Source organism: Trifolium pratense, linkage group LG2, assembly GCF_020283565.1.
Source record: "Trifolium pratense cultivar HEN17-A07 linkage group LG2, ARS_RC_1.1, whole genome shotgun sequence".
NCBI lineage: Eukaryota > Viridiplantae > Streptophyta > Magnoliopsida > Fabales > Fabaceae > Trifolium > Trifolium pratense.
Window position 1 is genome coordinate 9928771 of NC_060060.1, and position 18396 is coordinate 9947166.

General features: G+C 32.8%; 1 protein-coding gene and 1 long non-coding RNA gene across 3 annotated transcripts; both read left to right on the plus strand.

The window, feature by feature from the left end:
* The first annotated feature begins 2122 nt into the window (after nucleotides 1-2122).
* LOC123905835 lies at nucleotides 2123-5564 on the plus strand. The gene is made up of 2 exons (XR_006808540.1): nucleotides 2123-2668; nucleotides 3584-5564. It is a non-coding gene; the product is annotated as an uncharacterized LOC123905835 (long non-coding RNA).
* Nucleotides 5565-6734: 1170 nt separating this feature from the next.
* LOC123905836 (polypyrimidine tract-binding protein homolog 3-like) lies at nucleotides 6735-16833 on the plus strand. Of its 2 annotated transcripts, none has more exons than XM_045955588.1 (14): nucleotides 6735-6836; nucleotides 7631-7697; nucleotides 9921-9992; nucleotides 10078-10154; nucleotides 10884-10962; nucleotides 11252-11375; nucleotides 13063-13127; nucleotides 13225-13274; nucleotides 13502-13543; nucleotides 13638-13689; nucleotides 13802-13876; nucleotides 14171-14278; nucleotides 14441-14584; nucleotides 16052-16833. In XM_045955588.1, exons 2-14 carry the CDS (start codon nucleotides 7641-7643, stop codon nucleotides 16439-16441), a joined length of 1335 nt encoding a protein of 444 aa, XP_045811544.1. In that variant the 5' UTR covers nucleotides 6735-6836; nucleotides 7631-7640; the 3' UTR covers nucleotides 16442-16833. The 2 variants fall into 2 exon arrangements, with proteins under 2 accessions (XP_045811544.1, XP_045811545.1); XM_045955589.1 differs by having other exon boundaries at nucleotides 6819-7013.
* Nucleotides 16834-18396: the final 1563 nt, after the last annotated feature.

Sequence of the window (18396 nt, forward strand, 5' to 3'; positions counted from 1 at the left end):
TCTTTCGTTTATAATCCATTGGTTTTACTTAACTCATTTCATTTTCATCACAATACTACTAAGACAAAAAATTTCTATTAAGCGTCTATTATCTCAAAAAACTAACTCCGAAATCGGATTCTATACGAAAAACCAAGTAAAATAGGTTCCGGGTGCATAAACGATCAAAACGTCAACCCAAAAGTCAACGCAGGACTACATGGTCTGCAGTCTTTTGCGCATAGCGCAGCAACCAGGGGAAAAATGGAAAAGAATTGCGTAGCCAGAGCTGCGCAGAGCTAATACAGAAAGCTGCGCATGGCGCAGGGATCAGCCCAGATTATGCAGAAAACACAATTTTGAACGTAAAAACACTTATTTTGACCCATAATCACTTATTTCAATTCAGAAAATATACCGTGCATAGGTTATGTTTATACATGTCCAAAAACACTAAAAAGCAACTTATTAACGTCAATAATCACTTATTCCATGGATTTGACACATTTATATACAAACTCATAAAACACAAAGTTCTTGACAAAACATCTACAAATTTCCATTTTAAACCCCACAAATTCGTTCATACATCTTGTTAATAATATATTAAACATGTTATGAACATTAGGTTTCACTTTCTATAAGAAAAATCCCACCAAACCAAAACGAAAATGAGTGTAGAGAGATCGGGTACGGAGAAATCGACATTCTCCCTTCTCTATGAGTCACTCAAGAATTATGTAATTTACTCTCATATATACCTGGATTCGATGATTCTCAAGCTTTCCTCTTTGATCTCTAGCTCTTTCATCCTAGCTTTGCTCTTCCTCGAGCTCTCCTCTCTACTTCTTCTCTTGATCACAAAAAATGATCTCTCTCTTTACTTGAGCTATAAATAGCTCTCCCTATCTTTTGTGTTTTAAGGCCCAATGGGCCAAAGCCCAATACCAGGGCCCGGTCAGAGCTCACGACTCTCACAAACACCTCATAACTCGCTAATTATCTAATGTTTCTCGATAACTAACTATTCGTCACTAACTTAATTAAAAGCTACATCAACAAATAATTAAACACACATACAAATCGAATAAATAAAAATCTGGTCGTTACATGTCCGAAATAACCAAGATTTGCTACGTGTGTCTAAAAAGTTGGAAAATGAAATGTCAAGGCGTTACGAACACACCAATGATGATATAAATTAAAAATGAAACATCAGGGCGTTATGAACACGCCAATGACGATATAAATTGAAAGCGAAACATTAGGGCATCGCGAATGCGCCGAAGGCAATACACTCAAAAGACGAAACTTTAAGGCGTCGTAAACACGCTAGAAGAAGTCTTGAGCAAGTACGTGGGGGCTAAATAACAAAGTAGATTCACATCTCTATAAAAAAAAACCGCCTTATGTAAAGCTCTTAAATTCATCAAATTCAGTTATTGGGGCAAAACACATATGACTACAGAGTGAAAGAAAATAAAGAAACAACGCAATAGTTGGTAACATTAATTAACATTCATAGCCCAAAGGTAGCAAAACGCACACGGTGCTTACATTAAAGAAAGATATTATTCAAATAGCAAAATAACATAAAGAAAGAAGTTCAAGAACTGCTAATAAAGGTAACTAGGGCCTAAAGGTGACGAGCAAAAGCCTTGATGGTAGTCCAGGCTTCTGCCATGCGAGCCTTCTTCAAGTCGGCCAATTCCGCGTCTTCATTAATCTTCACCAGTTCAGAAGCTAGTTTCATTCTTTTGTTTTCGATGGATTGGATAAAGGGAAGATCCAGTGTCAGAAGGTTCCCAAACATCTGGATTTGGTTAAGAAAGCCTAGCTGCAGAGGGGATAGTTGAGTAGCTAGACTTTGCATGTCCTCAACTATCTCAAGAAAGTGTTCAACCAACCAAGGAGTCGTAACCATGTCATCCAGGTCCTCCCTTAACATCCCTTTCATGGCTTCCACTAGGGTTTCAACATTTGGTAGGCAAGGACCCTCTGTGGAAGAGACTGTGAAGGTTGAGTGTGGGGAGGAATTCATGGTCAGTTTGAAATGAGAAACACTACAACAAAATTGCATTTTAGCTTCAAAAATATTAGTGTCTGCCCCGACGCGGACGCTATTAGCGTCTATTTAGAGTCTGTATGACTGACGCTACTGTCTTTTTATTGTAAATCTTTATTTTAATTAAATAATTATAGATAGCGTCCGCTTTGATAGACACGATTGAGACACTAATAAAAAATAAAATAAAATTCATCTTAGAGTCTACTGGAGCGGACTCTAATAAACAATAAATTAAATAAAAAAAAAACTTTTTGTTAAGAGCCAATTTTTTTTCCCAATTTTTCATTTTCCCACTTTTTTCTTTTCATTCCCTATTTCAGCAATGAGCAATAATATATCATTTGATATATTTTTGCTTTTCTTTCTCAAATACACAAAAAGAAGTGACAAAAAAATACAGAAAAAGAAGAAAACAACCCTAATCCTCCAACAATGGGTAAACGGAATTGAATTCGTCAGAATGGGTGAACCAAATTCGTCTCAACAACCGTAATCCTCCGAATTCGTCCCCGTCGAAGAACAATCCGCTGTGGAAGAAGAAAACCCTTCCATCAACCCTAATCCGTGAAGAACAACCTCAATCACTCCGCCGTTATTATCCATCGTTCTCGTGGTTACAAGGTTAGTAACTTCATCTCTTCAGCTCTCAAAGTCACACTACCAACGATTAAGTGCCTTTCTAATGTTAAGTGTGTTGGTGTTGTATTACTGTCTGTTAAGTAACTTCATCTCTTCATCTTTTTTGCAGTTTTTGCGTACTATTGCTGTTCTTTTGTGTTTGTGGTGCCTTTCTAATGTTAAGTATGTTGGTGTTGTATTATTGTGTGATAAGTGTGTTATTGTGTGTCTGTGTGGGTTTTGAAGCTTCTTCAATCCCTAAACCCTAAAAAAATCCTAAATCTGTGATTCTCATAAGCTTCTCATCGATATTCTTACTCATAAGCTTCAATCCTAAATCTGTGATTCTCACTCACAAGCTCCAATCCCTAAATCTCTCAAGCTACGTTCAGATTCAACATTCAGGCTTCGTTCGAATCCCTAAATCACTCAACCTCTCAAGCTTCGTTGAACCTCTCAAGCTTCGCTGAACCTTCAATCTCCATTCAACTTCGTTCAGCTTCGTTTAACATTCAAAATCATATTCAATCTTCAAAATCCAGGTTCAATTTTACTTCAGATTCAATATTAAGATAGCTCATTGAAATATTCCTTGAAATTGAGGTTCACTTGAATATATGATTTGCTTAATTTTGCTTCAGATTCAATATTGCTTAATTTTGCTTCAGGTTCACTTGAAGCCCCTTTACATAGCTCATTGTATGAATAATTAAGCTTCAGATTTTTAAAGTCAATTGAGGTGTTTAACCTTCTGATATGTGGTTTATTTAGCTTGTCATTACTTTGTAATTTTGAAGGATGTGATTTAGAATAAGTTGAGATCAGTATGGTAGCTTTATTGTTGAAAGCTCATAGCAATGCCATCTTTGATAACACTCTAATAAGGCTCTGTTTGGCGAATTTTTTTGGAATGTACAGATTATTTGAATCCATTTCATGCATATGATGAAGGGAATCTTACATGGCTGGTAAGTGATCATTCTGAAGCTTGCAATACGTAGTAATCAGTACTATAATGGCTAATTACCTGCACACAAATGTTGAATCAGTGTTAGATATGTATAATGTAAGTATCAAGGAGGCTGATATTCATTATAGTTTATTTTGAAGATTTTGATGCTGAAAGAAGGTTATCACATGCATTCAAATTAATAGTTAAAGTGTAGATTTTAATAAATTTTGTGCTACTGTTTAGAGTACCTTTGTTCATGTATGATTCAAAAGAAGAGAAGGTTTATTTGAAGAGTTTTATAATTGTTCTGTGAAGTGGTATTCAGTTATGTGACTGTTCTGTTATGTTTTGCTAGTTTGTGACTGTTATTCAGTTCTATTTCAAAATGATTATGGTGTCTTGAAGGTCTTAGAAAGCTTAGTCTTCATAATAATCAAATTAGTGGTTCAATCCCTTCATCATTAGGACTTTTAATCAATCTTAGAGGAGTTCAACTCTTCAATAATAGGTTAAAAGGTTCAATCCCTCCTTCATTAAGTTATTGATATTTTATGTAGAAATTTTTAAAATTACTTACTTACGGATTAGATTACAAGAATGTATATACATATATACACTAATAATGGGTTTAGGGTCCAATAATTGGAACTCTAACACTCCCCTCAAGCTGGAATATATATAGAAACAGAGATGCATCCTTGAGCTTCAGAAACTGTGTTTACTCTTTTACTGTCATTATTGAGATTTATCAGTCTAGTTTTTTATGAGATAAGAAGTAACAAGAGTAAGGTACTGTTTAAACATAATGAATTTGATAAACCTAGTTTTGATCTCAGTCTGATGTGGGAAGCAGCCTGACTTACTGCATCTTCTTCCGTCAGGTTCTCTATACTAATTGATTATTCATTGAATCCTTTAAACCTCTTTATCTCAATATAATCTTACTTAACATAACATATTAGCATATAATTTTGAAATCATGGACACAAAAAAGTCAACATATAACAAGCTTGTTAAGTTGTTAGCTTAATGGTAAAATTGGTTGTATTGTAATCCCTCTTGTTTAAGTTCTATCTGTTCACTTTTTGTTTGAATTGCATTTGTTCCAAGACCTTGGCAAAAGTTGTAAATTTCTTTCATAGATCTCTTGTCAAGCTGGGAAAATATGAATACATATTTGCATCGGTCGTTTATCATATACTCCTATGTTTCTTCTTTTGATTTTGATTTGTCAATTGTCTATCTTTGTGCCGGTGATCACATGCTTAATTTACTCTATTTCATATACCTCTATCTTAGCAACCATACTTAAGTCCATTCAATTTGTTAGGAGAGCCAAAAGATGATTCTTTAAGACTTAAAATTGATTTTGATGTGTTTAGTGTTTCTAATAGTGATTAGAATTGATTCTACATGTGATTTTGTCTCTAAATGTGATTTTTACACTTAAATTTATTCACTTTCATGTGAATGTATCTTAATAGGGTTCGAACCAGAGAATATAAATTTTGTTGGTAATTAGTTTAATTTTGTTGGAGGCCTTGCCGTGTGTTTTGTCTTTGGAAAAGGATGCAGTTGTTTAATACAGAGTGTTGTTTTCTCTTCTTGAATGGATGGCAATTTACTTAAGGATGGACTTCCATCTTATGCCCTTTGGCTTTTCATTTACGATGTAGTTTATTTATCCTATTATTTTAGATCAATTTTTAGAGCAAGTACTGATGCGGTTTTGATAGGTGCTTAGGACTATTTTGGTGGGTTATATATTAGTGGGTTATATTTTGATAGGTGCTTAGGACTATATTAGTGGGTTATATATTTTGTGGGATATTTTGGTGGATTATTTATTAGTGGATTATATTTTCATGGATGTAGACCTTTTTTGTTGACATTATATATGGTTATATGGTATAAATAGAAGGTCCAGTAAAAAACTATTTAATTTATAATTTAGTTGCATTAATATTAATTGTTTGTTGATTTTCCATCAGCTACAATGCTATATTTGAAAAAAAAAATAAAAATGTTTGCGTCTGCTTTTAGTTGACACTATATTATTCAAAAATTAATTTATAGCATCTAAAACAAGCAGACGCTAAGATTAGCGTCTGCTAGCGTCTGCTTTTAGTTGACACTATATTATTCAAAAACTAATTCATAGCATCTAACAAAAGCAGACGCTAATATTAGCCAATAGCGTCCGCCGTATATTCAAGTCACTAGCTTCAGCTTTGCGTTTAAAAAGACAGACGCTAAAGTAGCGTCTGTTGGACGCAACTGCTAGCTTCAGGCAATTAAGTGTCCGCCACGACACAGACTCTAGGTAGACGCTAAACCCTTGTAGCGTCCGTTTTTTGGTATTTAGCGTCTGTTTTAGGCGGACGCTCCAAAGCAGTTTTCTTGTAGTGAAATATTTGAAAGGATGAAGGTTTGAAATCCTATGTTACAAACTGTTTTACAAGGAGCCTAGAGCAAAAGACAATGAAAGTTGATACTTAGACAAAGTAGTCTTTTAAAATTGCAATCAAAATTATATAATTATTTATAAATAATCTTTTGAAATTTTAAATCATTATAATCCTAAAAAAAGTTTTAAAATCGTTGAATTACTTTTAGTCAACATTTTCTTTTAAATTTGCAAACAAATTGATATTATTACCTTATAAATAATCTTTTGAAAAATTAAATTATTATAATATTAGAAAATCTTTTAAAATCTTTGAATTACTTTTAGTCAAAAACAAATTGATATTATTACCTTGTAAAAAATCTTTTGAAAATTTAAGTTTATAATCTTAGAAAATCTTTAAAATCTTTGAATTACATTTAGTCAAAATATTCTTTAAAAATTGTAATCAAAATTATATTATTCTCTTATAAGTAATATTCTAAAAAAAATGAAATCATTAAAATCTTTGATTTTTTTGGTCAAAGTAATCTTTTAAATATTTTTTGGTCAAATAATCTTTTAAAATCATGATCAAAATTATATTATTATTATATTACTTTTTTTGACAAAATTATTATTATATTACTTAAATGATAAGTTTTGGGCCCTTTTGAGTCAAAAATAAATAAATAATGGGCTTTGTTAGTGTAAGAATTTACCCTTAAATAACCATTTCTCTCATTCAAAAAAAAAAAAAAAACTCAGTAACACAGACAAACGCTCTCTCCCTCCTTCCTCTCTCCTCCTGTCACATATTCATCACTCGTCAGGCAACCCTCTCTCTCTCTCTCTCTCTCTCTCTCTCTTTGCTTCTCAGTTTTATTTTTCACTTTAAACAAATTTTTTGCCCTGTTTTTTTTAACAATTTGAGATACCCTTTTGCTGTGTGTTAAAGTTTTTCACAACTCTTTGTTCTACTTCACTCATTGATTCACGTGTTCAATTGGGTATGTGAGTTTTTCTCGAGTTTGATTGAGTTGGGCATAAAGTTTGAATTTTTATGAATAAGCACTTTGTTTGAGAAAATCTCATTATTTTATCCAATTTAATATTGATTCAGTGTAAAAAATTGTGTTTTGATTATAAATTGATATGATGCATATGTAAATTGTGTTTTGTTTACTGTAAATGCGATAAGAACTTTGATTTTTGTTTTGGTTATTTTGGTTTTTGGTGTTAGAATTGTGTTGTTGAGTTTCATTGTAAGCATTTTCATGTTTGTAAAACTGTTACTAGAGAATTTTAGGGTTTGATCATTAATTTAATGTTGTCCTTAAACTTGAAAAGAATGAGAGGAAAATGAAAGAGTTAATGAGTTACCGATAGGTAGCTCGATTGATGAGTTGACGGAGTAAAATGAGTTCTAGTTAGGAGTTTCAGTGATCAAACTTTCGAAACTGACATAATCACTAAATTATTAATATATTTTTTTATCACTCGATGGATTGATGAGTTCAGGCATGTTTTAGGTTTAAATTTGTTGAAGGAATTCTAAGCAGGAGTTTTAGGGTTTTAATCTCGGAAACTAACATAATCACTAATATTTTTTATTTTGTTTTTATAGGTCATCTGAAATGGCTGAACCTTCCAAGGTCATTCATGTTCGGAATGTTGGACATGAGATATCTGAAGTAAAATCTCTCTCTCTCTCTCTCTCTCTCTCTCTCTCTCTCTCTCTCTGTGTGTGTGTGTGTGTGTTTGTGTTATTGTGTTATTTGTACTTGTGGTTTTCTTTTTACTATGATCATGTCTTGGATTTACCCTAGCTGCATTTACATTAACTCGATTATGGCCTGATATGATTTTTGGATGACAATAAGACTAATAATTATTGCATGCACAATTATGAAAGAGAACATAACAAAATCGTGCATTACATCAGTTTTAATCCAATGTTCATCCATTTTTAAAATACCCCATGAGAGACCTTAATCAATCATATATGAGAATATGACCACATAAATTTGATGGTAAAAAAATAAGTATAAATAGTTAAGTTTCATTCTAAATGCATTGTGCTTTAGTTTATCTTTTCCACACGAGAATAATAATATAATAATTTAGTATATGATTGACTTTTCTTCTCAAAAGCTCAATATTCCTAAAATCTTCATTTAAGCATTCTTCATGTATGATTAATTCTCCAACTATCTAACCATACATGAAAAATGGTTCGATGGCTGTGATGTGAATGTGAATAATGCTTAAATGGGGATTTTAGGAATATCGGGATTCTGAGGGAAGTCAATCGTATTTCAAATTATTATTCTCGTGTGGTAAATTAAGGAACAATGCAATTTAAAAAAAAGAAACTTAACTATTTATAGTTATTTAAATTTATTTGGTCAATTATATGATTGATTAAGGTCTTTCAATTTCTACATGATGGGGTATTTTAGAAGGGGAAGAACATTGAGTTATTATTTGATATGTTGTATTTGTTATGTTCTATTTCATAACTGCATCCAATAACAGAATGTTAACAATATTATGTTGCATTGGGTTTGATTGAAAGAGAGTTTACTCATTCTCTATCTTGGATTTACCCTAGCTGCATTTACTTTAACTCGATTATGGCCTAATCTGTGTTTTATGTTATATTTACTCTTTATGTTAGATCCTTATTTTAATCACTTCTTAATATCCTGTTTCTGATATTAATTGTTTTTGCAAGCTGTAATGTGGGTATATATAACTAAGTTTGATAGTATTAACTTCAAAAGTTGCGTGTTCTCTTTGCTATTAATTGTTATGTTCATAAAAGGATGCTGCAATAAGATAATACTTAACTCGATTATGGCCTGATATGATTTTTGGATGACAATAAGACTAATATATGACAGAGAATGAGTAAACTCTCTTTTAATCAAACCAATGCAAAATATTATGTTATTGCTTGCACAATTATGAAAGAGAACATAAAATCGTGCATCATATCAGTTGTAATCCAATGTTCATCTATTTTTAAAATACCCCATAAAGATCTTAATCAATCATATATATGACCACATAAATTTGATAGTAAAAAAATAATTATAAATAGTTAAGTTTCATGCATTGTGCCTTGCCTTAGTTTACCTTTTCCATAAGAAGATAATAACTTAGAATGATTGGCTTCCCTCAAAAGCTCAATATTCCTAAGATTTCCTACTATGCATTCTTCATGTATAACCATTAATTCTCCAACCATACATGAAAAATGGTTAGATGGTTGTGAATAATGCATAGAAGGTGATTTTAGGAATTGTGCTTCTGAAGGGCGCGAATCGTATTCTAAATTATTATTCTCGTGTGGTAAATTAAGGCACAATGCAGTTAGAATGAAACTTAACTATTTATAATTTCTACATGATGGGGTATTTTAGAAGGGGAAGAACTTTGAGTTATTATTTAATGTTATGCACAATTTTGTTATGTTCTATTTCATACCTGCATCCAATAACATAATGTTTACACTATTATGTTGCATTTGGTTTGATTGAAAGAGAGTTTACTCATTCTCTATCTTGGATTTACCCTAGCTGCATTTACTTTAACTCGATTATGGCCTAATCTGTGTTTTATGTTATATTTACTCTTTACGTTAGATCCTTATTTTAATCAGTTCTTAATATCCTGTTCCTGTTTCTGATATTAATTGTTTTTGCAAGCTGTAGTGTGGGTATATATATATATATATATATATATATATATATATATATATATATATATATATATATATATATATATATATATATATAACTAAGTTTGATAGTATTAACTTCAAAATTTGTGTGTTCTCTTTGCTATTAATTGTTATGTTCATAAAAGGATGCTACAATAAGATAATACTAATGTGACTAATCCTGTTGCAGAATGATTTGCTTCAACTATTTCAGCCATTTGGAGTCATAACAAAGCTCGTGGTGTTGCGTGCGAAAAACCAGGTTTTTCTTCATGCCTTTAAATGATTCTTTTGCTTTTTCTTCGACTCTTTAAACTCATGTTTGAATTGTTTTATATTTCTTGCAGGCTCTTCTCCAAATGCAAGATATTCCTTCTGCTGTTAGTGCTATACAATATCATGCAAATTCTCAACCGAACATAAGGTATACATAGAATATTATGCAAATTCTTGAATACTATTGTGTTAACTTGATGTTGGATGGCATATTTTTGGTAATTGGAAAGCGCATTAGTCTTTATTTATTAGGGAAATTATGCTTAACCATTTAGTCGCATATACTACTGCTATTCCCGCCCAAGTCCAATTTAGGCGACACAAACCTTTCACTTTCTTTTTGTTTCCAACAAAATATCTTTTCATATTCTTAATTTCCACCAATTCTTACTAATTAATGGTAAAACAATGTCGCTCACCGTTGTTTTTCCTACCAAACAAACATAATGTTAATTTCTATGTACCTCTTTTGTTGCCCAACCAGTCCACTACACCTCTTGCACTCTCTGCTTTCATTCATATTTCAATGTCAATAGCTTTATTCAACACGTTTCTCTTCTTTTATAATTTTTATTTATTTTGATTGATTTTGATAGTAAAATAGGAAATAGTAGCTTTTAACTATTGTGTTGCCTCTAAACATTTTGTTGAGATGAATACTAATGAAAGGAGGGAAATGGTCCCTGCAGAAACTTTTCTCTTCTTCATTCTTTCTCTGAAGTTCCGTAAATCATGCAGAATTCATATTTGATTTCATTATTTTCTTACAATGCTTGTATTCTATAGTAAATTAGTGATGTTTTTGCATAAAAATTAGTTTATACTTATTGAATATTGATTACATAACTTATGGAGTCATCATTTTGTTTCATTCCAGGGGAAGAAATGTTTATGTCCAGTTTTCCTCTCATCGAGAATTAACTACCATGGATCAAAATCAAGGACGAGAAGAAGAGGTTGGTGTTATTTTTTTATTTGTCTCTAATCGAATAATATATGCCAATTTTTGGATATGGAAAGAGAGGAGAATCTATTAGCCTTTTTCTTTCAACTTTTGTTCTCCTTCTCGGTTTTTTATATGATTTTTAACCCATAAATACTATTTATATAACTATATTACTTTCCATATAATGGTTTTATTGTTAAATTTTATTTCTCTTTATCATATACTATTATATTTATTCTCCTTTCTATCTCTTCTCCTTCTCTATGCTGTTTGGTGTTGGCAACTCTTCGGATGCACAGCCAAATCGAATTCTCTTAGTTTCGGTTCATCAAGTGCTGTATCCCATGACAGTGGATGTGCTACAACAAGTTTTTTCTCCCCATGGATATGTCGAAAAGATTGTAACATTTCAGAAGTCAGCTGGTCAGATTCTCTCAGATTTCTTTCTTTGTCTCTTTCTTTTCTTATGCGCTGTTGTCTTTCGGTCATACAATAATTTATTTTGAAACATTTTAATATTCTTCTTCTTCTTTCTGTAAACAAATAGGAAAAATGATAAAACATGGTTATTTAATATAAGTGAAATTAATTTTCTTGGATTTAAATATGTTATGTAGTGGTTCACTGTTCTCAACACAATGACAATAAACATATCATTGTTATATGTCACGAGAAAAATCAGTCACGAATATCACATCACTAGTTCTAGTGCCCGTGCTAACGCACAGAAAGCGCCAACTTTTAGAAATTTCGTACATAATTTTTAATTTGCAAATATTATATAAATTTGTGATAAAATAAAATGACAATATTATTTCTTAGTTTCACCCCTCATTTTAGATTAAATATTTCTTGATTAGAATTAAATATAGAAGAAATAGATTAAATAGTTTCACCCTTCCAGGATGCCCCGTATTTTTTCTAGATATAAAACTTGAAACTTAATTATCATAAAGTTACATAACATCAACCCTTCCGGGACGCCCCCGTGTTTTTTCTAAATATAAAATTTGGAACTTAATTATACTAAAGTTACATAACACCATCCCCTACACGTGCCTCTTTGCTTACCATGCAAAAGACTCTAACAAAGCAAACTATCAAACCAAAATTCCATAAAAAAAGAAATAATGAATGATGTGTATTTTGAACTTTTATTCTATCAAGTTAACAATAATATTATATTTCTTTTTTTTCAAGCCAAATGAATACTTAGAGAATTTAGAATACAGATACATAGAACAATCGACAGCCCTGAGAGACTATAGAGAGCCCACTTATAATAACATACCACAACTCTTGTATTCCAGCCTGTAACCTCTGTGTTGTAATCACCATTTGGGAAAAAATTGGGAGAAGAGGTTTTGAAAAAGTGACAGGTTTGAGCGTTTTGGTTAATGGGTGCAGAAGAGGGATTTTGGCTTCTTCTACATGGTTCAGAGAGTTGCATAAATTGGGGGCTAGGGTTTTGCTTAATCGCGTGAGGGAGGGAGATGCTTGCCAGATTTGGCTCGCGTGTTTCTGTTTGACTCATGTGAGGGAGTTGTAACTTGTACGCGTGTAAATTTTTTACTCATATAAGTGTTTTTTTTTAAAGCAAAATGGGCCTTTGTGATATTGGATCAAATAGGATCCAAGGATAGCAAAAGAAGAGGGAAATTCAAACATTTAAATTTTACTTCCAATTCAAGCAACCAAGTTGGACCTCTAAGTTTAAAATGGTAAAAAATTCTTATTTGAATTGGCAAAGACAAAAGTCACTCTTATTTTCTTCAAAAGTTTGAATTTGCATCCAACTAATGCATCAAACATGGCAAGGAAACTAAAAATGGAATGGAAATAATATTATAAAACGATGATTTGGTAAGGATGTGGTTAGAGGTGGACAAATAAGCAAACTTGCCCAAACATGGGTTTGGGTTTGTATATTATTAAGATTAAATGTTGTCACTTTTTAAGAATCAAGAATAAACTTTTCAGTAAGATTTTGACGGAATGGCCAATAACAAAATTTTGTGACACATCGTGATGAACCGTTTCATGACAGCAAGCAATTTATTTATTTTAATGACACATTGGAGATTATTGTTATATTTGAAAATTTGTGTAGGCTTTCAAGCTCTCATCCAGTATGGAACTCTTCAAAGTGCTGTGACTGCCAGAGGTGCACTTCAGGTTGTTTTACGAGTACATGGACTTCATGCTATACTGGTCTGATTAATTATGATATTGTTTTTCTGGAATGATGATTGTACTTTTGATATTTTTCTAGGGACGCAATGTTTATGATGGTTGCTGTCAGCTGGACATTCAGTTCTCAAAGTAGGTTAAAGCTATCTGTTAGAAATTTCATTGTGTATATTATTAGTGTTGGGAGAAAAAATAAAACCATGTCCCATGTTGAAACCGGAAATGTTATCAAAACCTATCCATTAAGGCCAATTTTGTTGTGGTCCTTTGTTGGCTCATTTTACTCAACTATTTTCATTCAGTCTTTTCTTTTACATAACTAATATTTTCATTCAACGTTTGATTCGTGTTAATTGCAGCCTTGATGAACTACAAGTGAACTACAATAATGATCGATCAAGGTGACTCAATAAGTTCTTTTTTCTTTTTCCGTCAACGTTATTTATTTTTTAACATCATATTCATTGTTGCTGAGTTTATTCCTCGTTTCTGCAGGGACTTCACCAACCCAAATCTGCCTACAGAGCAGAAAGGTCGACCTTCACAAGTAAGTTCTATGTGATTTTTCTATAATCTATTTATGAACCAAACTTTCTTGTTTGTTCATCTTTGTCAACTCCATCTAAAACTATTTTCATATTTCATTTTCTATGAAATAGTCGGGATATGGTGGTGATGCAGGAATGTATGCGGGGGTTCAAGGTTCTGGACCTAGGCAAGGTGGATTCTCACATGTAAGTACTTTTCATGTCTCCATTTGCAATTATTGATATTATATTTTTACAGACAAAAATATATAGAAACTTTTTTTTCTCTCCGCGTATCGAGCTTTCTGCATTGTGAAACTGTACTGGATTTTCTTCCATTTTGTGATTAAATGACATTACACTATCAAGTATCAACAAATTATTGTAAATCAACTATAGATACACATTTAGTATCTCTTTAAGATTTTCATTCATTTTGTGATCAATGACATGATATTCTGAACCCATCACTGTGACTTATCAATGTGTTTTGAATTATAGATGAGTAACGCTGCAGCAATTGAAGCTGCCTTCGGGGGAGATTTGCCTCCGGGAATAACTGGAACAAATGAAAGGAGTACAATTCTTGTCGCAAATCTCAATCCTGAGGTAAGTACATTGGCCTTTAACTTTTTCATTCTGGTAGAAAATTTGGTTTGAATATATATATATATATATATATATAAGATAATTACACTTGAATGGAAGGCAAACGGGCAACAATTTGGTAGAAAATTGCTTCCTTTGTATTTAATAATTTGCATATTTCAGAGAATCGACGAGGATAAGCTGTTCAACTTGTTCTCTATTTATGGGAACATTATGAGAATCAAAATTCTCCGAAATAAACCAGATCATGCACTTGTTCAGATGGGGGATGGTTTCCAAGCTGAATTGGCAGTACATTTTCTGAAGGTTAGTTTCATGAATACCTTGGTGATACATTATTGTGATATTTTCCAATGTTTTAAAAACTGTTCCGGAGTGACCTCTGGTCGTGGTTCAATCGGTTTGACCGGTTCAACCGTTATTAAACCGGTTAAACCGGTTTAGTGTTGATTTTTTATAAGTAATTTATTAAATCATTGCTCTCTCACTCATGTAATTTTCTTTAAAAAAAAATCACGTCTAAATATTTTGTTGGGCTTGTGGGTGTGAGATTAGAATTCTTTTATCAAACTTCCTAATTTCTAGCCCAATCCCACTTGAATATAAGTATAACACACTACTACTAAGACTAAGTGACTAGCCCGAAAACTAAGAAATATAAGTATAGCACACTTTTCTTTTCTTTTGTTTTTCTTCTTCTCCCAGTTCTTCTAAGTAACCCTATATGTGTATAGCTTATTCCTTCACTTCCATTGTTGAGGTTATCCTCCCATATAACTTATAAGCATATAGCCATATAGCCATTTCAAATACCATGCAATATGTTTTGTTCCCCTAAGCTGCTTGAGATATCATCCATCACAAGTGCTATGCGGCTGCTACGGTTTTGATGAAATTGTCTTGTATTGCTTTAGCTGCTAGCCTGTCCATTACTACAACCAGCCCCCATTACCTTCAGCCCCGTTGTCACCTTGCTTGTACACAACCTTCCTCCCCAAAGCTTTCCCGAGGACGTTCGTGCAAAGGACAGTCATAGATCTGTTGCTGGGAATTAAATAAACATAAACACCCAAGATAATTTGATACAAAAATTTCATAGACACCCATTTTTCTAAGCTGAGTGTTTATTACTCCCATAAGCCACCATCATCTTATCAGCAATGGCACTCTGTGATCTTGTATTAGTGTTAGGTACAAACCCAATTGGAGGTCATTACTGGGTGGTATGATACTTACCTTTATTTGGAGAACGGCTTAGAGGTCACAAGTACTATATAGAAGTAGAACACTAACAGATGACAACCTGAACCTGATAGGACCTAATATGAGAAGCTGTTTAAGTAATTAGTAGGGTATCTAAATCTAAATAATAGGAATATTGTATTAGCAATATAGATATTCTTTGAATAATATCTTAGTAAAATCATTTATTTTCTTTCGGGTTCCCATCAATGCCGGATTGGTTTAGCAACCCTCCGAAGGAACAATAATCATAATAAATGATAACAATAGATAAAAAATATTGTTAATTAATAATAAAAATAATAAAAAGATTATTTGCTCATTCACACTTTATTTTTCAATCTATAGTGTATGTGCATTTCATTGGATTGGCGTTGGATGCTTTATCCATATTCAAAGCACGTGTTTCATGATATATTTATTTATTTATTTATTTTACTTCTATAGTTATTGTAGTCAGCAGATTAATCTTGTATATTTTCTGCTCAAGTGCGACTCCGTTCACTAAAACCTTTCCAATTTCAAATGTAGGGCACCATGTTGTTTGGAAAGCGGTTGGAGGTGAACTTCTCAAAGCATCCAAATATAACTCAAGGTCCTGATACACATGAATACATGAACTCAAATCTCAATCGATTCAATCGCAATGCTGCTAAAAACTATCGGTATTGCTGCTCACCTACGAGGATCATCCATGTGTCCTCCCTCCCACAAGACATTATTGAGGATGAGCTTGCAAGTCTTCTAGTGGAGCACGGAATCATTGTCAACTGCAAAGTCTTTGAGATGAATGGGAAAAAGCAAGCTCTTGTTCAGTTTGAGACTGAGGAAGAGGCAACTGAAGCCCTTGTTTGCAAGCATGCAAGTTCACTTTCTGGCTCTGTGGTCCGCATCTCCTTTTCTCAGTTGCAGAGTATATGATGCGGCACACTTCGACAAGGGATTCTGAATTTTGGAACGATGATTTTTATGACGGGAATCCCATCTTCATTGTCTTTGTAACTTATAGGACCTGTTCTTGACTTTTTCTTTTATAATCATTTTTCTTCTCATCTTGATTGCCTCTATTAGTTCTTTTATGTTAGATTGCTAACATAAAGTTGATGAGGAAAGATCTATGGTTTCAGATGGAAGAAGTTTTGAGGAGTAGAAAAGACAAAATTAGTACTTGTTTAGAATTGAGTGATATGGTTTTTATAATGGTTGTTGAATTGTTGATGTATATTTATTTGGAATTTAGGCTTAGTTGGCCTTTCTGTTGTATTCCAATAAACATCAAAAATTTATTGTCTAATTAACAAAGCTGCATTGTTGTGTTTTCAATAAACATCAAAATTTTCTGGTCCAACTAAACAAGAAGCTAAATTTTTTGTTATGATTAGGAGTTATAGTTGGGGTTCGGTGTGTTTTGCAGCGTTGTATCGAGGTCTGTGTCATGCGGCAATTTGGTCAAAAAAATGAAACATCACTTAGCGGATGTGAGGTCCAAAGCATGGGGGCATTCTTGATTTGTTTTACCCGTCGAAGTGTTATTGAGGTATTTAATCATCTTTGATCTCTCTAGCAGATGACGCTCACAGAGATAGAGAGCTTGGAGATTGCCTTCTCATGGTGCACCGTGATTTTACTTTTCTTAGTGTTCTATAATACACTATCTGTTTCTGTTACCTCTTTTTTATTCTTTCTTTTCTTCTTACTTTTCTTACTTCCTAGTATTCATATAGATGTAGAACTTGTTCATTGTTTATTCTCCTTGATATTGCCATTTTCATTTCTTTATTCCCCTTAGCTCAACCTTGCATGAAGCGAAGAAAAAGACTTTGTTTGCCAGTTTGGAGAGGAAGAGAGTTTTGTTGAAAGTGGAGTACAAGGGAAAATAGAGAATCTTTTCACCTTTTTTGATTTTTTTTTCTCTAGAGAATAAAACATTAATACTCATGAATTTTGAGAATATTATAACATAAATTGAATTTATAAAGAATTAAAACATTAAATACTCGTGATGTGTGTGTAATTTTGAGAATATTATAACAATATAAATTGAATTTAAAGAATTTAAAGATGGTTGAAGAAATAGACAAGTGCATCCATCATCCGTCGAATATTCGCCAATGTGACACTATTTTCATTGGTTGGAAAAGACCTCGAGAAAGGTGGATTAATCTTAACTGTGATGGAGCCTACAATGATTCTTTGGGTTTAGCTGGTGTGGTGGACTCTTTCGAAAATCAGATGACAGATGGATTAAAGGATACTCGCGCAAAATAGGAACTTGTGACGCTATCTCCGCTGAAATGTGGGGAATATACTTGCTTGGAGACAAGGTTTCCACCATCTTTAAGTGGAAAGTGGCTCAAAAAGTTAGGTTGACATGATCATTGCAAAAGTTAAATTCAATAGTAATCCGCCTACCTTGGTGCTCCGTATTTAAATTTAAACTGACAGGTGCAATTTAATCATATTTGGCGAAAGGGTGAGATGGATAGCTCAATTGGTTAAGTTAGTTGAACTAAGGGTTAACGAGCAGGAGGTCCAGGGTTCAAGTCCAGGCAAAAGAGATTGACCGACTAATTTTGTTTTTCTCTAAATTGTTTTAACTTTTTTTTTTTTGTGTAAACCGGGTATCTCTGCGCGCAGTTGTAGAGACTAATCCCTCGAGCCTTGTGGGACCCAAATGAGTGACAAACTCTCCCTAAGAGTTTTAACACTGTTGCATGCCCAAGCCAGGGATCGAACCTAGAACCTTGGTTAAGCTAGAAGAGATCCGCGCCATCTCATCTAAATGCTCTTGGGTAATTCTTTTAACATTCTTGTTATAGAGACTCCTCCAAATCAGTATGGGCATAAGTCTTGTATCTCTTTTTCTATTTGGTGTC

Bases quoted from the DNA above. Each gene is read 5' to 3' on its own strand.
- LOC123905836 (XM_045955588.1), top strand. From the start codon at position 7,641: ATGGCTGAACCTTCCAAGGTCATTCATGTTCGGAATGTTGGACATGAG. The intron at 10,963-11,251 runs GTTGGTGTTATT...TCGGATGCACAG, and splicing joins ATCAAGGACGAGAAGAAGAG to CCAAATCGAATTCTCTTAGT. The intron at 14,279-14,440 runs GTAAGTACATTG...TGCATATTTCAG, and splicing joins TCGCAAATCTCAATCCTGAG to AGAATCGACGAGGATAAGCT.